This window comes from Bubalus bubalis, chromosome 17 (assembly GCF_019923935.1).
Source record: "Bubalus bubalis isolate 160015118507 breed Murrah chromosome 17, NDDB_SH_1, whole genome shotgun sequence".
Classification (NCBI taxonomy): domain Eukaryota; kingdom Metazoa; phylum Chordata; class Mammalia; order Artiodactyla; family Bovidae; genus Bubalus; species Bubalus bubalis.
Window position 1 is genome coordinate 2,570,456 of NC_059173.1, and position 23,254 is coordinate 2,593,709.

General features: G+C 52.2%; 1 protein-coding gene across 21 annotated transcripts in view; it reads right to left on the minus strand.

Annotated features, from left to right (window-relative positions):
- The window catches only part of SFI1 (SFI1 centrin binding protein), a 95,584-nt gene that overhangs the window by 3,602 nt on the left and 68,728 nt on the right, over positions 1 to 23,254 (minus strand). For 19 of the 21 annotated variants that reach the window (XM_044929898.1, XM_044929897.1, XM_044929902.1 and 16 more), the window contains 14 exons: positions 22,825 to 22,922; positions 21,593 to 21,659; positions 16,777 to 16,907; positions 10,377 to 10,458; positions 9,875 to 10,053; positions 9,094 to 9,169; positions 8,496 to 8,591; positions 8,047 to 8,123; positions 7,197 to 7,299; positions 6,027 to 6,123; positions 1,375 to 1,535; positions 851 to 925; positions 291 to 365; positions 17 to 193 (listed from right to left, as the gene is read on the minus strand). In XM_044929898.1, the coding sequence (XP_044785833.1) occupies positions 17 to 193; positions 291 to 365; positions 851 to 925; positions 1,375 to 1,535; positions 6,027 to 6,123; positions 7,197 to 7,299; positions 8,047 to 8,123; positions 8,496 to 8,591; positions 9,094 to 9,169; positions 9,875 to 10,053; positions 10,377 to 10,458; positions 16,777 to 16,907; positions 21,593 to 21,659; positions 22,825 to 22,922 (1,494 nt within the window). Of the gene's footprint in view, positions 1 to 16; positions 227 to 290; positions 366 to 850; positions 926 to 1,374; positions 1,536 to 6,026; positions 6,124 to 7,196; positions 7,300 to 8,046; positions 8,124 to 8,495; positions 8,592 to 9,093; positions 9,170 to 9,874; positions 10,054 to 10,376; positions 10,459 to 16,776; positions 16,908 to 21,592; positions 21,660 to 22,824; positions 22,923 to 23,254 lie in introns of all 21 variants that reach the window. The other 2 variants (XM_044929900.1, XM_044929901.1) reach the window with 2 other exon arrangements.

Here is a 23,254-nt window from a genome sequence, read left to right on the forward strand (position 1 = left end):
GACACCCCAGACCCACCTGCACCTGCTGCTGGGCGTGCAGCTGCTGCCGGAAGGCCTTCATGCCGGCTGCAAAGCGCAGGAGGCGCTCAACGCCCTCCCTGAGGAGCTGCAGGTGGTAGACCTGCACCGCCTGCTCCTCCCGCTCCTTCTTCCTCCTCGCCTCCTGCACGAAGCCCCGCCAGGCGGCCCAGGCCTCCAGGGAGAGGAGCAGTAAGGCCCAGCCGTCCTGCTGAGACATAAGAGCCCCCTCCCGCTGGCTGTGGCCTCTGCTGGGACGGGGAGCCCGTTACCTTCGCCTGCAGGGAGAAGGCCCAGAACCACAGGGCCCGTGCCGTGCGCTGCCGCTCGTGCCTCCTGTCCAGCAGCTGTGGGCCACAAAGGCAGTGTCCCCTTCAGGGAGCCCCCCTGCACAGCCCCAGTCACCCTCAGATCCCTCTCCAGCTGGGTCCCGCCCTGCCTGCCCTGAGGCTGGGGATTGAGAAAGCTGCTCAGGAAAGAATGTCCAGGAGCTCCAGGGGCAGGACTCCAGGCTCCGGGGAGGAAAGGGACCGGACCCCTGAAGGGCCGCCAGGTGGGACACAGGACGCAGTCTGCCCAGTGTCTCCGCAAAGCTTCAGTGAAGACCTAAAGTGGGTTTCCTATCAATTTCTACATGGTACCCTGACATGTTTTCAACAGGAAACTGCAGGAAGGGACTTGGCCTTAGACAGGTTCCCAGGGAAGGAAGCTGGCAGTGCTGGGCAGTGGTTGGCGGGGATGGGGAAGCCCCGGGAGGAGGGTGACACCAGCACGAGCTGGAGGCAGGCCCGGGAGGGAGCAGGACGGGGAGGGGCTTCTGCAGGGCGCCCACCTGTCGTCTCCACTGGTGGAAGCAGGCCCGGCTGAGCGTCTGGGCCCGGAGTCGGGCGGCCTGCCTCTGCCACAGCTGGGGAGAAAGCACGTAGTGGGCTGTGGGCCGTGTGCCTGGGGCCGGCAGGTGCCCACACCCAGAGCCCCCAAGGGCGTCGTGGGCTCCAGGCCCACCAGCATCTCCTCCCACCAGCAGGAGTCATCCTGGATGAAGCCAAGGGCCTCCTGCACAGATGGGGTGTCCAGATAGCTCTGCAGTTCACCCAGTGCTGACAGGCGTGGTTCAGATTGAATGGGTTCTCTGCAAAGCCACTGTCCACCCGGGGAACAGGCTCCTGAGGTTGCTTCCCCAGCCTTCACTCACCAACCAGAAAGGCAGCCTTGCACCCACAGGACCCCGGTCACCACCATCCACACTGGCTGCTGGGAGCGCTTCAGGAAAGACCTTTCCTCGCCAGGACGCGGTTTCCTGGCCCAGACAGCCCAGCCGCGTTGAGAAGCTTGTGGAGCTGCCCCCCGCCTCACCCTCTTCCTGACGCAGCCCTGATGGTGTGCCTTCCACCGGGCCAGGGCCTCCTGCAGCAGCTTCCGGCAGCAATGCCGCAGTGCCCGCTCCATCTGCACCCTCTGCTGGGCAGCCCTCCGGCTTCGGTCCCGCCAGAGCCGAAACCAGGTCCTGAGACGGCCTGAGACACATTGGAGTCAGTCAGCTCTTGTGGAGGACACACGTGGACCCCTAGTGCTGTGCGTGCTAACTCGCTTCATCGTGTCTGACTCTGCGACCCCATGGACTGTAGCCCACCAGGCTCCTCTGTCCATGGGATTCTCCAGGCAAGAACACTGGAGTGGGTTTCCAAGGCCTCCTCCAGTTCTTCCCAACCCAGGGATCAAACCTGTGCCTCTTATGTCCCAGCACCGGCAGGTTCTTTACCACTAGCCCCACCTGGGAAGCCCTCACGGACCAGTAGGCAACAGTGAAATTTAGAGGGTGGAGAACCTGGGTGAGACCACTGCGTGTGGACATGTCCTCTGTGAGGACAGCTCTGGCCACCTTCAGAGGCTGTGCACACCCTGACGGGAACCCCCCCACCCCACCCGAGCCATAAGCCTGTGCACAGCAGCCGCAGGTGTGCCAAGACCCCCGCAGAGCCGCCTGCAAGCAGCTGCTGGGCTTGAGGCAATGGGAGGAAACCGAGGCTCAGCGGCCCAGGCAGCCCGAGCCAGGCACGGCGAAGCCTGGCTCTGCTGAGCGCATCCTCTGACAGCCGGGCTCTGCAAGCATGTGGGTCGGGGCTGCGCCATGCGTGTCTGTCACCAGACTCTCTCGAGGGACCAAGCACTCTGTTCTGGTGCTGCTTTCCCTTTTGGAGTTTTTCCTTTAGCCTGGAGGTGTCACACTAAGTGCTGCTGTTCCCCAGATCCTGCTTTACACACGGATGTGTGAGCCTCACTGGACCCCCACGACTACCTCCAGGGCAGGTACTACCGTTCCCACACTCAGCCGGCACACGGAGGCTGAGAGGAGGCCCTGCCTGAGTCACGCAGCCATTGATGGGCATGAGTGCCCACGACCCCTGACCCCTGCTCCGTCCTCCTGCAGCCCCAGCCGAGCCCTGGACCACCAAGGTGTGCCTGAGACTCAGAGGCTCACTTATGCCAAGAAACAGCCCCATGGGTATGGCCTGCACACGTGCTGCGTGCTGAGAACACGGCATGTCGTCAACAGGCCCCAGCACCCCACACCAGCCCTCATGGACACAGAAGCCGAGGGCCAGCCATGTGCCACCAGCCATCTGAGGAAAGATGCTGCCGGCAGGCCCGCAAGGGAAGCAGCTTCAGCTGTGCCAGTCACCTCCCCACCGCGGTCGCCTGACCCAAACTGGGTGCCATGCAGCACCGGTGCCAAAGCTCCGTCCCAGCAGAGACTGGGGGCAGGCTGAGCACATGGTATCTTTCCTGGGAATGACTAGAAACATTTAGCCTTGGTTTCTAGGGTGAGGGGCAGTCTGAGGTCACAGAGGAGTGTGCTGGACCCTGAGATTCCATCCAGGAGAGCATGGAACTGTGTTCATTAACACAAGAACCAGTCAGAACCAAACCTGGGTGGATTAGCTTTTGTCTCGGAGCAAATGCTATTAAGCCAATTTAACAGCTTGATCCATTTTCTCTATGGTCCGATTTAAACCATTTCTCTTTCATTCTAACCAGCAGCTGTCTCCTCAGAGTGTCAGATGTGCCCCTGCAGACCCAAGGGTCCCTGTTTTCACATCTCTCTCCAGCAGCGGTCCCCCCAGGCCATTGGAACGGCAGGTCATGGGACTGCCTGGGGCCAGCTGGACAGTCCCTGCTTCCCAAGCAGACAAGGAAGCAGGACCCTGACAGGGAGGGCCCGACCTGACAAGCAACTGTCACGAGCAGAACGTCCCCATCAAACTGCCTCCAAGACTCCATTCCAGCTCCAGGTCTTTACTTCTCTGTAGATCTCAAGCCTGGGCCTTTTCATTAATGGCAATTAGCTGGGAAAAGGATGTGAAGATGGACTGGAATGTACAGTTTACTCCTCCCAAGGTCACATCCACCCCAGAACCTGAGCTAATGGTGTGTGGAGCAACTGACGTCTGGAGTGAGGTGTGCCCTTAACCCAGTTATGACTGGTCTCTTAAGAAGAGACACAGACACGTATGATGACATGAGGAATGATAAGGCCGGAGTGACAACATGTCTACAGCCTGAGGTGCAGCAAGGGTGGCCGGGAGCCACCAGAAGCCAACTGAGGCAGGGGAGGAGACCACCTCCCCATCACTGCAAAGCCTTCGGAGGGAGCACGGCCCTGCCAGCACATTGAGTTTAATCTTCACAGGCCGCTCTTCAGCTTCCAGACTTTTGCCAAGAGAACGTACTGGTCACAACAAACACCCGCTTCCAACAACATAAGAGACGACTCCACATGGACCTCACCAGATAGTCAACACCAAAATCAGACTGATTATATTCTTTGCAGCCAAAGATTGAGAAGCTCTATACAGTCAGCAAGAACAGACCGGGAGCTGACTGTAGCTCAGATCATGAACTAACTCCTTATTGCCAAATTCAGACTTAAATTGAAGAAAAGTAGGGAAAAGCATTAGACCATTTAGGTATGACCTAAACTAAATCCCTTACGACTATACAGTGCAAGTGACCAATAGATTCAGGGGATCAGATCTGACAGACAGAGTGCCTGAAGAACTATGGAGAGAGGTTCGTAACACTGTACAGGAGACAGTAATCAAAACCATCCCCAAGAAAAAGAAATGCAAAAGGCAAAATGGTCCGAGGAGGCCTTACAAATAGCTGAGAAAAGAAGGGAAACAAAAGGCAAAGGAGAAAAGGAAAGATATACCCATCTGAATGGAGAGTTCCAAAGAATAGCAAGGAGAGATAAGAAAGTGATCAAGGCAAAGAAATAGAGGAAAATAACAGAATGGGAAAGACTACAGATCTCTTCAAGAAAATTAGAGATATCAAGGGAACATTTCATGCAAAGATGGGCTCAATAAAGGACAGAAATGGCATGGACCTAACAGAAGCAGAAGATATTAAGAAAAGGTGGCAAGAATACACAGAAGAACTATACCAAAAAAAATGACCCAGATAACCATGATGGCGTGATCACTCATCTAGAGCCAGACATCCTGGAATGTGAAGTCGTGGGCCTTGGGAAGCATCACTATGAACAAAGCTAGTGGAGGTGACAGAATTCCAGCTGAGCGATTTCAAATCCTAAAAGATGATGCTGTTGAAGTGCTGCACTCAATATGCCAGCAAATTTAGAAAACTCAGCAGTGGCCACAGGACTGGAAAAGGTCAGTTTTCATTTCAATCCCAAAGAAGGACAATGCCAAAGAATGTTCAAACTACTGCACAATTGCACTCATTTCACACGCTAGCAAAGTAATGCTCAAAATTCTCCAAGTCAGGCTTCAACAGTACGTGAACTGAGAACTTCCAGATGTTCAAGCTGGATTTAGAAAAGGCAGAGAAAGGAGAGATCAAATTGCCAACATCTGCTGGATCATAGAAAAAGCAAGAGAGTTCCAGAAAAACACCTACTTCTGCTTCACTGACTATGCTAAAACCTTTTATTGTGTGGATCACAACAAACTGTGGAAAACCCTTAAAGAGATAGGAATACCAGATAACCTTACCTGCCTCCTGTGAAACCTGTTTGCAGGTCAAGAAGCAACAGTTAGAACCAGACATGGAACAATGGACTGGTTCAAAATTGGGAAAGGAGTACATTAAGGCTGTATATTGTCACCTACTTTTTAACTTATATGCAGAGTACATCATGAGAAATGCTGGGCTGGATGAAGCACAAGCTGGAATCAAGATTGCCAGGAGAAATGCCAATAACTTCAGATACGCAGATGACACCACTCTTATGGCAGAAAGTGAAGACGAACTAAAGAGACTCTTGATGAAGGTGAAAGAAGAGAGTGAAAAAACTGGCTTAAAACTCAACATTCAAAAAAAGAAGATTATGGTATCCAGGACCATCATTTCATGGCAAATAGATGGGCAAATAGTAGAAACAGTGACACACTTTATTTACTTGGGCTCCAAAGTCACTGCGGATGGTGACTGCAGCCATGAAATTAAAAGATGCTTGCTCCTTGGAAGAAAAGCTATGACAAACCTAGACAGTGTATTAAAAAGTAGAGACATCACTTTGCCAACAAAGGTCCGTCTAGTCAAAGCTATGGTTTTTCCAGTAGTCATGTATGGATGTGAAGAGTTTGACCACAAAGAAGGCTGAGTGCCAAAGAATTGATGCTTTTGAATTGTGTTGGAAAAGACTCTTGAGAGTCCCTTGGAACACAAAGAGATCAAACCAGTCAATCCTAAAGGAAATCAACCCTGAATGTTCATTGGAAGGACTGATGCTGAAACTAAACCTTTAATACTTTGGTCACCTGTTGAGAAGAGCCAGCTTATCAGAAAAGGCTGGGAAAGACTGCAGGCAGGAGAAGGGGACGACAGAGAATGAGATGGTTGGATGGCCTCAATGACCATGAGTTTGAGCAAGCTCTGGGAGACAGTGAAGGACAGGGAAGCCTGGCGTGCTGCAGTCCATGGGGTCGCAAAGAGTCAGACATGACTGAACCATCACCATCTAGCTTCCGGGCCCCACTTACCTCTACTCAGCACCAGCTGGGCCTCCCTGACAGCCCCGTCCGCCTGCTCTCGGTAATACACCTGCACAGATGCTGCCTCTCGCCACTCAAGCAGGACCTGAGGGGCAGAAGCAGAAGAGTGTGGTCATGGCACGTCCCCATTTCCTGGGGTCAACCCGGCTCTGCGGGTGGCTCCTCATGGAGTGAACAGCATTCATGTGGGCTCCAGGAAGTGCCCGCCGTCCACACAGACCCAGGCCACCTTGCCCAGGCCCCTCGCAGGAAGCCCTGTGTCCCAGGCGATGGGCCCAGAGGAGCTGAACTTCACACAGTGCTGTGCAGACATCAAGGCTCACTCTGGCTCCCATCCTATGTGTTAAGTGGAAGCTTCATGTCACGTGCGACATACGTGAGGCACACGTGAAACCACAGTAACAGGACAGAGGGTGCCTGCCGCCTGCTCGCCACACAGTCACGAACTCCACTCCCCAGAGGCCGCCTCCCCTCCGAGCCCCGACCGTCCTTCCAGAGCAGGGCGCTCACGCCGGCCTGTGAACTTCCCCGAGAGCAGACTGGACCCTGACCATGTGGAACTGCTGTTTGTCCACGGAGGCCCCAGAGCTGCCAGGACAGCCTTGGGCTCCCAGCAAACTGCCTTCTTCTGAAACGCCCCGGAGTCGAGGACCACCTCCACCACGGCATGTGCGTCCTGTCACATGACGTGACTTGTTCCCATGCACCCCCAGCACGTGGAGCCAGGGCACCAATTCCTGCCAACCGTGACCAGTGACCTCACTTTCCAGGAAGCCCCCGAGGCCATGAATCCCGCAAGGCCAAAGAGCAGCAGGGGTCAGGGAGGCCTCCCCGCTGTACATCCCGTGCTGATACAAGGAGACAGAGGCGTGGCGTCCCAAGGGAAGGTTCCACGCGTGTGGGCAACCCTGGTTCTGGGGAGAGCTGGTTCACAGTCAGTATATGCCCTGCCTTTGTTTTACGGATGTTGGTTCAGAATTCAGTAAAAAGAGTGAGTACACAAGCCTGCCAGCTGGCCCTGCTGTGTATGTGCAGAAGGGCGCTGTCTCTTGTTCCGGGCTCCTCGTTCAGTTCATGCCTCTGGAGGCACTTCCAGGCTGCCCCCTCGCAGGAACGCGGCCCCAGCCCCCCGGCAGCCAGCTGGCCCACAGGGCTCACCTTGGAGCACAGAGTCCTCCTGTAGTGAGCTGCCGCCTGGGACATCTTCTTTGCTTCGTCCACTTGGGCCATAGCGTTCTCTCTCCAGCAACGAAACACACGCCTGCGGGCACACGGGGGGACAGGGTGACCTGGGGTGGACAGTGTGAGGCTCTTCTGCTTGGTCGTGAATCGAGGTCTCCCCACACCCGAGCGTGTCTGTCGCGCGGATGATTTACGTTGACTGCACACCCCGCACGCGGCTGAGCGGTGCTGTGGGAGCACCACGGGCACCACGGCCTCGTGCATTCAGGCGCCACGGGGAACACAGGGCTGCGACCCAGTGACAACGACAGAGGTGCTGCATCCACGGTAAGAGAGGTGCAGACGGAAGACTGAGGAAGGGCAGCACAGCCTGGAACAGCAGGTGCTGAACAGACCGAGGCAGGGGAAGAACACAGCGGGGCCAAGGGGCCTGAGTGAGCCCACGTGTGCGATGCAGATGGTCCCAGAGGCTGGAGAGGCCTAGAGCAGGGGGTGGGGGGAGGGCAGGAGGTGGGCCTGGGAGGGAGCAGAGGTGACAAGGTACTTCCCGCAGGTCTGAACGGGGCAGGGAAAGATACTCAGATGAACAAGACATGCGGGAGATGGCGCAGGTGCCTCCCAGAGGCCCCGCTCAGCACACAGTGTGGGTTCAAGACACGTGAGGCCCCAGTGAACAGCACCAGCATTGGAAACACCGAAGCCTTGCTCTCAGCAGCAGGAGGCAGCCAGGCGTGACTGCCAGACCCTGGTCAGGGTCCCCCCAACCTGCCGGGGTCTGCAGCCTGCTCCCCAGTCCCTGGGCTGTGCCAGGGACGTGCGGACTCACCGCAGCAGCCGCCTCTTGTGCCGGCTCTCCCTGGCAGCCGCCTCCTGCAGCACGCTCCGCACCCGGCTCTGATACACCTGCAGATGACCAGAAGGACTGGAGGATCCGGGCCGCAGCGCTCGTCACTCTAGGGCAGCCGCAAGGGTACAGGGCCTGTGATGCCCAGAGCAGGCAGCACAGGGGGTGGGGGGAGGCCAGGAGCCCACCCGGCAACAGGGAGAGGACCAGCTATGCCCTCACTTGGTGAGTCCAGCCCCCAGGCCCCTGGCCCCCGGGGAAGGACAGGGAACTAGCTCAGGGGTGTAAGACCCACTGGCCAGGGCACTTGCTCTGAGTCTTGTGGAATTACTACCTCGGGAGAGGCGGGAGGAACAAGGAAGGGGAACAAAGTCTTCCGAATGCCCCTCCCTGCCAGCCGAGGAGGTCTGGGGGACCGCGGCGTCGCGTACCCCCCAGGTCTGCAGCGCCCTGTGCAGCAAGCTGTGCTGGTGGTGCAGGTCGGCGCGCGCCAGCTTCCGCCACTCGGCACCGCGCAGGGCCCGGCGCTGCGGGGAGGAGAGAGCCGGCCGCCGCGGGCCCAGCGCTGAGGGGGGCTCGGCCAGGCCTCGGTCTCACTCTTGGTTTGGGGGAGCTCGGGTAAAGTGGTTATTAACCCCAAGCCCAGCATCCTCCTCTGTAAACACGCAGCTCTTAGAGGGCTGTGAGGATGACACGGGGCAAACGCCTCCTGCGGGTCAGTGCGAACCAGCAGCAGTGTGAACATTTTTCGCCCTGAAGAGGACGTCTGTGAACCATCAGACCAGGAACTTTAGACTCAGAGAGTCCAGGAGGGACAGCCTGGCACCTGCTGCAGCGGGGACCTATGCCCAGTCATCTCATGAAACCAGCTGGGCACTCACCCCAGCTGCCGCCTGGCCTCCCGCACACACTCAGGGGAAGGTGGTTTCCGCGGGCCGTGGAGGAGACCGTGTGTCCGCCCTGAGTCACCCTGACGAGGCTCCACCCACCCACAGCCCCAGGCGGGCAGTGCCCGTGCCAAGGCCTCACCTCCCGCCACCTGGTCCAGGCCCGGCGCAGAAGCCACGCCGCGTGGAACCGTGCAGCCCGCATGGTGCCCGTCCTCCTGCAGGGAGACAGCTGGCACTCAGCCCAGACCCTGTGAAGGCCCTCTCGAGGGGCACCCCACTGCAGCCGGGACCCTGCCCAGGGGGTCTTAAACATGCAGGGGAATCAAGACCCTTTGGGAACAGCTGCCAAAGGATTTGGGCGTTCCACCCAGAACAGCACTCATGCAGCCCAATTTTTGTGGACAAATTCACAGGGCTCTGTGTTCATGTGGGAACGGGTAACTGAGGAGGAGATTCAACGTGGCCAGAGTTCCAGAGGTGAGAGACCCTCGGAGCACAAAGCAGATCAAGAGAGAACCCAGGGCAGGACGACGCCTGCCGGGCACACGGGGTTGTCCGCCCTGGTCCCTGACTACGGGGTGTGGTGAAACTGCCATAGCCTGCCCCGGCCATGGGCGCTTCAAGTGGCCCCAAACAGTGAGCAGGATGGAGCTGACGGGCAGGACCTCAGGTTCATAGGCCCTGCTGACCAGCCAAGGTCCTGAGCCCAAAGATCCATGAGCGCCCCTGGAGCCTCCCACTGCAGCCCCGGTTTTGCTTAGACTGTTTCAGGTTGAATTTCCGGGACTTAAGACCAGAATCCAGGCTGACACGACCACCTCCCCACCCCCACCAGCAGACGCTCAGAGCTAACAGTCTGCCACTATAGTCAAAGCTGCCCCGAGCAGGGAAGGGCTTCCAAGGCACGAGTGGCCACTCACTCTGTTCTGAGCCCTCGGGCGCCCTCCCTCCAGACACAGAAGGCCTTCCTGAGCCGCCCGAGGTGGTGGTGGGCACAGGCCAGTGCATGCTGCTGCTGCTCCAGGCAGTGTGCCGCTGCCTGCTGGCGCCACATAGACCACGACTTCTGCAGAAGGTGCAGCTCTGCGTGGAGCACGGCCTGCAGCAGGAGAGATTGGAAGGGTCACAGAGGCGGTGGTACAGAAGCCAGGAAAAGTCCAGGCCACGAACGATGACCAAGGCGGAAGAGCTGGACATGCAAGAGCTGGGCGGGCCCAGAAACCATCTGCAGAGTCCACTGACAGACAAGGAAACAGATGCCAGGCCCTGCCCTGGCCTCGTGAAGCCTGGCTGCAGGCGGGTCGCCCTGCAGCATGGGTCTGTGTCCAGCAGCGTCCTCAGGGGCAAGGCGCCAGGTGGAGACCTGAAGCAGGCCCTGAGCGTCCCAGCACCTCCCTGGGGGGCCCCGGGGAAGCCACTCACCATCCTCTCTGCCAAGCGGTGTTCTCGATGCTGAGACATCTTCTGACACCAGATGGCAAACACCTGCTTCTCTAACATCTCCCTGAAAGAACCCAAGTGAATAACAGGAGAGCACTTAACTCCACAAGAATGAGAAGTTCCAAATGACTGGGTTTTTTCTCTTATATTAAAAGCCAAATAAGCCCAGGTGGGGAGCAAGGAAAGCAGACAAAAGCCAAACCCCCCAAATGACCCCACACATTCCACGCAGTTTCCGGCCTCACCCACACGGCGTGAAGACGACTCAGGCCTGAAGACCCTGTTTCTTCCTGTGCCCCATGCTGAATTACCCACAGCGCTCGACGGGCTCAGAGAAAGCCCTTCCAGTCCCTGCTGAGCAGCCAGGCTGCTGCTACCCACATCCTTAGGGCAAGCAGTTAAAAACAGAAGCTAGAAAACCCAAAGCTGAGCTGGGCCCCAAGAAAAAGAAGTTCAAACAAGTATTTCAGGTGAAGTGGACAGAGAGATGGTCTGCACCTCTGCCCAGGTCTACCTGCACACCATGAGTGAGTGAGTGAGTGAGTGAAGTCGCCCAGTCGTGTCCGACTCTTTGCGACCCCATAGACTGGAGCCTACCAGGCTCCTCAGTTCGTGGGATTTTCCAGGCAAGAGTACTGGAGTGGGTTGCCAGATCCAGAGGATCTTCCCAACCCAGGGATCGAACCCGGGTCTCCCGTATTGTAGGCAGATGCTTTACTGTCTGAGCCACCAGGGAAGCCGACATCAAAACCTGCAAAAGCAGCACTGGGACAACTGGTCAACAGCCTGCAGGGGCTGTGCCTTGGCAAAGCCATTAGGACTGATGCTGGGGCACGGGAGACAGCGACCCTGGCGTTTAACCTGTCAGATACACCACTCAGAACAAAGAGCTCCACTTCCTGCCAGGACACAGCAACCAGTCCATCCACGTGGTACAAACTGGGACAAGATGCACGAAGTTACTGTTTCCAGGCACCGCAGGTGTGATCCTCGAGGGACAGGGGACGTGCAAGGTGAGCCCCATTTCGCCTGGGGGGCTCCTTCTGGACACTGGGGACAGGGGAGGGAGGCTGAGGAGAGCACGACAATCTCACTGAGCTGAGGCAGAGACCGGAAATTATTTCTGGGAATCCCCAAATCACAAATTTTCAAAGGAAAAAAAATCAAGGAATTGGACCGTACTGAAATTAAACACTTCCGCTCACAAAAAAATGAAAACAAAACACACTGTTAATTCATGTCAGTACATATATAATCACCTACTTTGCTCTCAGTTAAAATAAATAGAAAATGAAAAAGCCAGCCACATCCTGGAAGAGAGTTATTTTCAATACCGTAGTCCAACAAAGAGCTGGTATCCAGAAAATATTTTTAAAATCTTCTACAAATCAGTAAGAGTTTTTACAAGACACACAATTCAATTCTCTTAAAAACTAGGAGGAAGACTTGAACGGACACCTCCCAAAAGGTATAAAGTGGTCAGTGAGCATGTGATAAAGGCCAAAAGATCAAAACCTGTCTGGTATTCCAAGGATGAAAATCAGCTCAGACTGAAAAGCGTAAATGCAGCCCGACCATGCATCAGGTCTGGAGGACTCCCACACTTGATGAAGCCAACCACAAGCCAAGCCTGCTTCTCCCTCGGTGAGAAGCGGCAGCTGTCAGACACCACGAGGACCCCCTTGTCCTCAGCAGTGATGCCCAGACAAGCTCTGCTGTGACTACTCACTCCCGAGGACACTCACGATGCAATGCTCCCAAGTGAGTCCCTACCTCTCAACCTGCCCCAATCTGGCCTCAGAAACAGCAATCCATCCAAAAAGGAACCCTCTTTCTCTTAGAGCCTCCTCGGTTACAAATTCCCTTCCCTCATGTACAGAGAGCAGCACTCCAGAGCTCCCTCCTTCCTGGCAGTCAATCTGACTTGGTCACATTACACATGTCCTGTTTCTGGCTCATTAGCTTTAAGGAAGAGACGTCACTTTGCCGACAAAGGTCTGATCAGTCAAGGCTGTGGGCTTCCCCGACAGCTCAGTTGGTAAAGACCCTGGTTTAATTCCTGGGTTGGGAAGATCCACTGGAGAAGGTAGGCTACTCACTCCAGTATTCTTGGGCTTCCCTGGTGGCTCAGCTGGTAAAGAATCCGCCTCCAATGTGGGAGACCTGGGTTCACTCTCTGGGTTGGGAAGATCCCCCGGAGAAAGGAAAGGCTACCCACTCCAGTATTCTGGTCTGGAGAATTCCATGGACTGTCAGTCCACGGGGTCATAAATAGTTGGACACGGCCGAGCGACTTTCATGGTTTTTCCAGCAGCCATTAAGGTTGTGAGAGTTTGACCACAAAGAAGGCTGAGTGCATCACCAACTCAATGGACATGAGTTTGAGCAAACTCCAGGAGATAGTGAAGGACAGTAAAGCCTGACGTGCTGCAGTCCACAGGGTCACAAAGAGTCAGACATGCCTTAGCAAATGAACAACAACAATAAGGCTTTAAAGAAATGCTGTACATCATTAGTCATCAGGAAAATGAAATAGCTCTCCACATACCCACTGAAATGGCAAAGCTGAAAAGACTTCGAGAGCAAATGTTAGGGATTCCCTGGTAGTCCAGTGGTTGAGAATCTGCCTTGCAATGCAAGGGACACAAGTTCGAGCCCTGACTTGGGAAGATCCCACATGCTGTGGAGCACCTAAGCCCATGCGCCGCAACTAATGAGCCTGTGCTTTAGAGCCCTTCAGTCCCAGCTACTGAAGCCCACATGCCCTCGAGCCTGCGTTCAGCAGCGAGAAGCCACCGCAATAAGAAGCCCACACACTGGAACTAGAGAGCAGTCTCCACTCGCCACAAGTAGAGAAAAGCCCACGAAGCAACGAAGACCTAGCACAACCAAAAATAAATAAAAAAAAAACATTTTAATGTTGGTGAGGATGCTGGAGCAACCAGAATCCTCAGGTTTTCTGGTGTGAGCAGAAAATGCTATAGCCACCTACAAGATTAAGCAGATGCCCACCCTCTGACCCAGAAGTGTACTTCAAGGTATCGACCCAAGAGAAGTGAAAATGTGCTCCACTAAAACACAATGTCCACAGCAGCCTTGGGTACGACGGCCTCAAACTGGAAAACAACTCCCATGTTAAAACAGATTGAAACAGTGTCTTAGACACATACAATTGAATACTACTCAGCAAGTTAAAAACAGATATAGATACATGCAATAACCTGGCTCAATCTCAAAAACATTAGGCTGAACTTTAAAAGACTCGAAGACACAACAGAGCAGGTACTATATGATCCCACTGTGCAAAGTTCAAAAGCACACAAAAACGAACCTAGAAGGGCAGAACGAAGATCAGGGATTACTCATTGGGGTAGGAACTGACTGGAAAACGGCAAGAAGGAACTCTCCGGAATGATGGAAGCATTCTGTATCTCAGCTGGGGTGCTAGTTATCCTGCGACACAATGTGTAAAAATTCAATCTACTTGCTTAACATCTATACCTTTTACTGTATGTAAATTTTAGCTCAATTAAAAAAAAAAGGCAAATGGTGTCGCCTCATTCTCAGTATAATATTTCACTGGCTGGTTAATAAACTTTTTAGTCATAATTCATGAGATTCCACCACGAATTCAGTTTATATTCCTGAAATATTTTAAGTACCCCAAGAATTATGGAAAGATAGAACATACGCTTTTTTTCTTTTTTTGGAACTTTGATTTGCTAAACTCGAAACCAAACCCATGGACATCAATTTACCTTAAGAGCCACAAATCAGTTCCAGGGGATGGATTATCCTACTCAATGGTCATGGCAACCCTGTGGGATATTATCAATTCATCTCCATTTTACATTTGAGGAAACTGGGGCTCAGAGAGACTGAGTGACTTGCCCAGAGTCACAGAGCTGCCAAGCGTGAAATGTGGGGTCTGCACTCAGTCAGGCCTGTCGGCGTCTAAGCCAGGTTCCCCAATCACTCTGCCTTCTCGTGAACTAGGAAGGCAGGAACCTGAAAAACTAAGTTTTCTAAAAAGATCCAACTAAACCCAAAGAAGTAAAGTCTAGATCTTTTTCGCCAGCCTTCAAGCCTCCATCTGACTCCCTACCTTGATTCACCCTCCACACTTTTGTCTCAAGTGATGGTTCTCAACTCGCCCAAGGCTGACGCCAACCACATCCCTTTTAGGAGCTCCTCTGGGCTGCTTTGAAGGTGCCCTCGATTTCTGGTCCCCATGACATCCCAAAATACAAACATGCAAGCAACAGAACCAGCTCATTTGTAAAGGAAACCTGTGTTGTAGGTAGTGAAGTCATTTGTTGAATGCCTCTTACATTAGACCTCAGTACAGAAACTAAGGCAAAGCCCCTCTCTGCAGCAGAGGGGGCAAAGAAAAGTGCCAGCCCATGCCAGCCTCTTTGCTTCGTGGCCACCCACTAAAAGCACCTCCTTGACCTTAGTGTACGGAGTCCAGGATTCTGGCTGACCCTCTCACACCAGCGTTCGATGTCCTCCAAAGCCAAGTGCATGCCAACTTCTCCCAGTGCTGGTCCCTCCCCATGTCTGCCCTAAGTGATGCGCACTGTGCTCAGGGCAATATCCAAAAGTGTCACTACTTCCACGCACCTGCTCAAACACCTGTCCGCGATCTACCTGCAGGATCAGGCGGCCCCCCAGCCTAGCCCTCCTCATCCCACCATCCACTCTCCCCCACCCGCAAAGCAAGCCTCCCCAGGGCACACCCCTCAGCACCAGCTCTGAGCCCTGGAAGAACCTGTGTTGACACTCTGAGGACACAGATGGCCTGTTCTTTAGGACTGTTCTCCAACCAGGTCATAGGGCTCCAAAACCACCGCAGATGGTGACTGCAGCCATCAAATTAAAAGATGCTTACTCCTTGGACAGTTACGACCAACCTAGACAGCATACTAAAAAGCAGAGACATTACTTTGCCAACAAAGGTCCGTCTAGTCAAGGCTACGGTTTTTCCAGTGGTCATGTATGGATGTGAGAGTTGGACTGTGAAGAAAGCTGAGTGCCGAAGAATTGATGCTTTTGAACTGTGGTGTTGGAGAAGACTCTTGAGAGTCCCTTGGACTGCAAGGAGATCCATCCAGTCCATCCTAAAGGAGACCAGTCCTGGGTATTCACTGGAAGATCTGATGTTGAAGCTGAAACTCCAATACTTTGGCTACCTGATGCGAAGAGCTGATTCATTTGAAAAGACCCTGATGCTGGGAAAGATTGAGGGCAGGAGGCGAAGGGGACAAGAGAGGATGAAATGGTTGGATGGCATCACCAACTCGATGGACATGGGTTTGGGTGAACTCCGGGAGTTGTTGATGGACATGGAGGCCTGGCGTGCTGCAGTCCATGGGGTTGCAGAGTCGGACACAACTGAGTGACTAGACTGAACCAAGTCATAAAAAGACCTTCCTCCTGATCCAGCAGCAAATACCTGGACTTTGGCATCAGGAAGACCTGAATGTAAACACTGGCTGTTGTTACATGGTGAGTCATTCACCACTTTGAACCTGTTCTCTCCGGGCTGCTGTGAGAAGGAAATTATTAGTGGAGATGATGTCGTCATGGGCAAATGGGCTTCTGTATGTTCCGTTCTCCCCTCGCACCACACCTACACCTCTGTGGCCGACAGTTAGTCATTCATGACCTCTTCACGGTACTCCACTAATGGGTGGCGCAAACCTGCTCTCGGCAAGTCTGCCCCCCACGGGAGCTAAAAGGATGGAGTTCTGTCCATCCTAACTTGGTTGACAATATTTTCAAGGCTTCAAAAAGTCAGGTTGAGGGACTTCCCTGGTGGCCTAGGAGACCGCCTTCCAATGTGAGGGACACAGGTCCCCGGTTGGGGTTGACAAAGGTCCCAGGTTGATCCCTGGTTGGGGAACTAAGATCCCACATGCCATGGGGAAACTAAGCTCACACTTACAACAACTAAAGAAGCACCCCAATGAAGACCCCATCCATCAAGAGGGAAAAGAATGGTCTAGCAGAAGAGGAGCCAAGCATTTCAGGGAAATCATGCTCAAGAAAGCCGGCCAAGGTGATGCGACGTCCAGCCACACCCTGATCTGGGAAGCTGATGGGCAGCTTTAAAGCAGCTCACTGCGGCTCGTGATGCGGGAAGGGATGTAAAACCAGGGCAGTTCTCGAAGCACTTGTACACAGATGGGCAAATGTTTCCCCAGGGGAAACACGGGCTGTCTCTTCCGGGCAGACGAGCTCAGTGAGCCCACACTGTTGAAAATCCAGGAAGAACCCGGGCCAACGGCGCCAACAGGCTGAGAAAGGAAACAAAGGGCTGCATGGGCAGCAGCAGACCTGGACCCGAGACACGTGGCCGGAGAGGAGCCGCGCGGGGTACCTGTGAAAGCACGCTGCCTGGGCCTCGAGGGCTCGCTGCTGCTGACGCCACCGCCAGAGTCTCCTCCACGTCTGGAAGGCTGCAGGCAGGGCTCTCTGCTGGAAGTGGCCGTCTGCTCTGGCCTGCAACAGCTGAGGGGAAGACTGTGAATGACCATTTGCACTTTACATTAAAAACGAAAAAAGTCTTTCCAGGTCACATTCTCAAGGGAGGACTGCTTCCGATACAAACACCTTTTAAAATGAAAAGCATGACTTCCAATTTCTGCCAACATGACAGGTGAAAAATGAAATAATAGGTGGAAAACTTTGCCTTTCATTAAAAGTGAATTAAGCATCTCTCCCTACATTTGACCCCATATATGTGTGTATGTATATCTATCTAACGTTTTTTCCTATGGCCCAAGTGTTCATCCTCATTGCCCAGTTTACTGACTGTCAGCATTTAACTCAGTGACATATACGGGTTTTTTGAACCTTAAATTTATTAGTCCTCTGTCGTGTGTGTTATCAATTTTAGTTTTCACCCTGTATCTTTTGATTTTATAATACTTTTTTGAAATACAGAGTCTTTAAATTTTTATGTAATTATAAAAGGCTACTTAATCTACTACAGGACCAGTAAAATCTACCATGTGACCCAGAAACCCCAGTACTGGGCATATACCCTGAGAAAACTATAATCAAAAAGGACACATGTACCAATGTTCACAGCAGCACAGTTTACAACAGCCAGGACACGGAAACAACCTAAATGGCCATCAACAGGTGAATGGAAAAAGAGGTTGTGGTACATGTATCAGAATATCACTCAGCCATAAAAAAGAATGAATGAGTCAGTTCTAGTGAGGTGGATGAACCCAGAGCCTGTTACAGAGTGCAGTGAATCAGAAAAACAAACATATGTATGCATATATATGGACTCTAAAAAAATGATACTATCTGCAGGGAAGGACTGGAGATACAGATGTGGAGAATGGGCTTGTAGACACAGTGTGGGAGGGAGCAAGTGGGAGAATGAAGAAGTAGCTTCCGCATATGGACACTATCGGGTGTCAGACGGAAAGCTGGTGAGAAGCTGCTGTGTAGCACGGGAGCCCTGTCTGGCCCTCTGAGATGACCTAGAGGGATGTGATCGGGGAGGGGGAGGGGGGATGTATGTATGATTATGGCTGATTTGCACTGTTGTATGGCAGAAGCCAACACAAATTAAAATTAAAAACATGTATATTTAAATAAAAAATAGGAAGAAAAAAAGGCAACTACTGTTCTGTCCAGTTTTAAGCTGGCTTAAACTTCAGAACATTCAGAAAACTAAGATCATGGCATCTGATCCCAACACTCCATGGCAAATAAATGGAGAAAAAAATGGGAAGAGTGACAGACTTTATTCTCCTGGGCTCCAAAATCACTGAGGATGGTGACAGCAGCCATGGAATTAAAAGATACTTGCTCCTTGGAAGAAAACTTTTGATAAACCTAGACAGAGTATTAAAAAGCAGAAACATCACTTTGCTGACGAAGGTCCATCTAGTCAAAGCTATGGTTTTTCCAGTAGTCATGTACAGATCTGAGAGTTGAACCATAAAGAAGGCTGAGCGCCGAAGAACTGATGCTTTTGAATTGTGGTGCTAGAGAAGACTCTTGTGAGTCCCTTAGACAGCAAAGAGATCAAACCAGTCAATCCTAACGGAAATCAACCCTCAATATTCACTGGAAGGACTGATGCTGAAGCTTCAATATTTGGGCCACCTGTTGCAAAGAGCTGACTCATTGGAAAAGACCCTGATGCTGGGAAAGACTGAGGGCAGGAGAAGAGTGTGACAAGAGGGTGAGATGGTTGGATGGCATCACTGACTCAATGGACATGAGGTTGGGCAAACTCCAGGAGGTAATGAAGGACAAGGAAGCCTGGTATGCTGCAGCCTATGGGGTCACAAAGAGTTGGACACGGCTGAACAATTGACAAAAACAACTACTATTCTATGGCTATTCTATGGCTATATCAGTAGGAAGATGTACCACTGACAGAATGATACATATGCCTCCATGATACAAAATCTTGGGGCGGTGGGGAAGCATACACATGTGTGGCAGTTTTTAAGATAGGGCTGGCTGCAGGGAATTCCCTGTCAGTCCAGTGGCTAGGGCTTCCACCACTGGGAGGGGCACGGGTTCCATCCCTGGTTGGGGAACTAAAACCCCCATGCCTCAGCCAAAAACAGTAACAACAAATAAAACAAAACCAAAAAACAAGACTGCAAACTCTTTGATCTTCCTTTCCTTGAATCTGGATGGACAGTGACTACTTTGACCAATGGTGAAAGTGACACTAAGTGACCTTGAAGGCTGGGTCATAAAGAGCCACATAGCTCCTGTCCTGTTCGTGGGAACACTCTGGGAGCCCTGAGCTGCAACACAGGAAGTCTGCTACCCAGGGGCCGCCATGCTGAAAGGAAGCCCGAGCCTCTGGGGAAGGCCGTGCGTAGGCTCTCTAGTTAACAGTCCCAGTGGAGCCCTGTCTTTGAGTCATTCCAGCTCCAGAACCAGGTAAGTGAGTGAGGAAACTAAGCTAAATGACTCCAACCCCCTGCACTAGAATCATACCAGCAGAGGCCCCAGCAACACGGAGCAGAGACCAGTCATCCTTGCTATGTCCTCTCTATTTTTGACACACAGAATCCTTAAAACATAATAAAGCGGTGGTTGTTTTAATCCACTGAGTTTGGGGTGATTTTTTTTTTTTACAGAGCAATAGAAAATTTTACAGCATGCCTACGTGTGTGTTTGTGAATATATGGGTACACACACTCCTACGCACACAGAGGAAAAAAAATATCAGGTTTACTCACCAAATGTCATCTTAGAGGCAGGATTATGGGTGTTTTTTCTCTTTTTTTATGTCTTTGTACACTTCTCAAATTTTCTGTGATGTCTACCTATTGCTTATGGGCATTTTCAAGTATAAACAAGAGTAGAAGCAATAATAAAACAAATCCCCACAGACTTCTCACCCAGCTTCAACAACAAGCAAACATTCTCGCCATTCTTTGTAATATCACTTCTTAAATAGAAGGAAACGCATAATAAATAACATGTTTATCTTTTCTTAAAATAAAAGGCACTGATGTGTTCCTGGATATCTGAACCAAGCAATAATACTCAGATTGTTAGCTACAGGTTTTTTAAAACACAACAGCTGAGCAGGGCTCTTACTATTTTTCAGACCGTCCACTGTGTGGGCTGCGCTGGAGGCCTGTAGAGATAAGGACTCAACCCTTGACCTTCTTCCAGTGCTGGGCCCCAGGGTCGAGGGATCCCTTTTTTCAGGGAGAAATTCAATGAGACCCTTTGTTTCTTTTCCACCTTGAATAAACATAACCTTTCAACTTGGGGACTCATGTTCTTTTTCTAAAAGGGCTCTTTCTTCATATTCTGTTGTGCTTGCATTAAATGACCTTGAGAGACCAGGTGGCAATGTCCTTTCCAAAACAGCCAAATAATCCAAAGGGACGTCAAAGAATGCACCAATTCTAAGCCTTTTCCAGGTGTGGAAGGCAAAGGTAACGCAGAATCGACCCAGGCCCTGATCAGTCCCAAACATCAAGCACTGGGGTGGTCTTTGGGGTAAAGTCTGAAGCAGTCACCAGCAGCTCATCTGTCTGTTCACCTGTGTCCCTCACTCGTCCAAACACAGTCAGGGCCTGCCCTTGGCCAACAGTTCAGGAGATGAATGGGGCAGGGCAGGCTCTGTGCTCAAGGAGCCTAGAGCCTGGTGGGGTGGACGGGGTGGGGGCCGCCAATGCCGGGTGATGAGAAGGCTGCATGTGGGACGGGGGCAGGGACCAGGGCTGACACCTGAGCTGAAAGGGCGGTGGGTAGACTGGGAAACAAGGAACAGGCAGAGAACACCCAGGAAGGACTGGCAGCTGGACTGTGCACAGCTGTGAAGGGCAGAGTGGAAATAGGAACAGGGAGAAGAGCAGACAGGACCAGCTCCCAAGGGAGTCAGTATGATGTTCAAACCAAGGAACCAGCCAAACTCCTTAGATCCACGTGTCAGACTCGAGCAGCAGATAGATGAGGAGGTGGAGAGGGCAGCAGCAAAATAACCAGGAGAAGCCTGGTTTGTGTCCCGCCCATTTTCACCGGGGGAAGGCCAAGCAAAGAGCTGAGCAGCCCATGTCCTACTGCGAGGCCCTGCAGACATCACCAATTGAACACACACTCCCCTGAGCCTGATGTGGCCTGGAAACCGACCTTTCTCAGTTCAGCGATCAGCCATCATTAGAGGCCCACTGGGGCTGAACTACAAGCCCTGTGAGAGCAGGAACCCTCTGTACCATAGCTTTGTATCATAGCTGCATTCTCAGGGCCTGGCTTGGTCTCAGGCATAGCAGTTGCTCGGTAAGTCTTTCTCCACCTGCCTCCTCCCACCACCGCGGGCACCTGTGTCTCACGTGGTTTAGCTCTGGGATATGGGACTCAGGCTCTCCACTTTCCCTGGCATCTCCCGAAGGTCCCACAGGATGAAGGGCTGGCTGAGGACAGTCAAGATGTGAACAGAATGGCTTATACGCTCATCGCCTTCAGAGAGCAGCTGTGCTGTCAAAGCACATGGAGGCAGGGATGGGAGTCATGCAGACCTTGACACCCCTGGAGGGTCCTGGGGCAGAACCTTGAGCTTTTCACAGTGCCCTTGCCTCCAAACCAGAACACCAGGCCTCCTGACACAGGCCTTCCCTAAGAATCTCTCCAACACCAGCAGATCCAAGAACGTGAGCCAGCGGAGCCCGATGAGCTGAGGAACTCTGTACCTGCTGGGATCGCCTCTTCTGGGTGGACCGTGACCACAGCTGGAAACACTTGCGAAGCAATGTTATTCTGAAATGAAACACAACACCAAGGGAGTCACCCTCCCACTTCCAGGCTTCTAAACTTTTGTTTTGACTTTAAGGAAGGTGAATCTGGGTGCAGGTACTTCAGATTTCTGACATGAAATCCACCAACCCCTAATTTTGGACTGTGGCCCGATCCCCAAAATTTAACAGCTTTCTTGTAAACCAAATTGGACCACCAAGGACAGTGGACTTGGAATTAGGTAATATGTATGAAATCCCCCCAATATGCTGAACTTTCTGGTTTTATGGCCAAACTCTGGGGTCTTTTAGGACCATGTTGGTCTGTGACATGCCTTCACAGTAATTCTGAGATTGAGAACCACACTCAGCTTTGTAAAACAGGACTTATAATAGTGATATACCCTGGCAGCTCCGATATGAGTCGGCTAAATACTGGGATTCTCACTGACTCATCAAAAAGTGCTCCAAAATTGGACCCATAGCTATGCAAATTAAGTTATACTCTTGGGGGAAGGTTTATTGAACATGTCTTGCAGCAAGAAAGTGAATAAAAAGTAATAAAAAAATTTTTTAGAAAAGTGGATTCCCTGGCAATCCAGTGGTTAGGGTTCCACACTCACTGCTGAGGACCCTGGTTCAATCCCTGGTGGGGGAATTAAAAATCCCACAAGCCACGAGGGGCAGTCAAAAAAAAAAAAAAAGTGAACAGTGGTTCCCTCTGAAGAATAAGACTAAGCCGTTGAAGGAAGGCGTCCAGGCAGCCTTTACTTTTTACTTTCTACTTCTTTTCTATACATTCTGAGTTTTCCCTGTAGACATGTGATGCTTTTATTTACTTACTCTAACTGAATGTTTAACTGAGGACATGCTTCACAACCTCCAAGACCAAGCCACAAACACGCACCTGCCTGGGACGTCTCTGTAACACTACTGATGCCTGAATCCCAAGACAGAACGTCACCGACGCCTGAGACCTGAGGCGCTGCTGGCCGAGCACCGGCACAAGCGCTCCTCATCCCACCTCCCACCTCGTCAACCGAACGGAAGAGGCAGGCGCAGGAACCACAGGTCCATGGCAGGGCCTTTCCGAATCTGCACAGTAACGTGGGGAAGGGCGAGTGATGACTCCTAGAGACCAGCAGCAAGTCACAGAGGGCCCCTGGGGAGCCTGCAGGCCACGTCCCTACCTGCTGTGGTCCCAGGCAGCACGCAGGAAGGGCAGCTGCTCTCTTTCCTCCCTCTGCTCGAGCCGCGACTGCCAGAGGTTCCAGACCCTGTGCAGCAGCTGAAGTGAAACAAGAAGGAAATGGAAGTGCATTAATGCAAAACGATCTCTCCTGACCCATTAGGTAGTGAATCTGTAACTCCAAAAGATGCAGGAATTACCTCAATTTGGAACACCTGACATGTAACAGACTTAAAAAATAATTATGGTCAAACTATATGGAACTATTCTGGGCCAACATAAAAAACAAACTGCTGAATCTATCAGATCTGTGGAAATCAAAATGAAGAAGCTGTTCCTAATCGGGGCCTCAAGGAGGCCAACACCATTTTAGAAATTAAAACTGATCTTATTACATATTACTACTTATGAATCTTTTGTGACCCCATGGA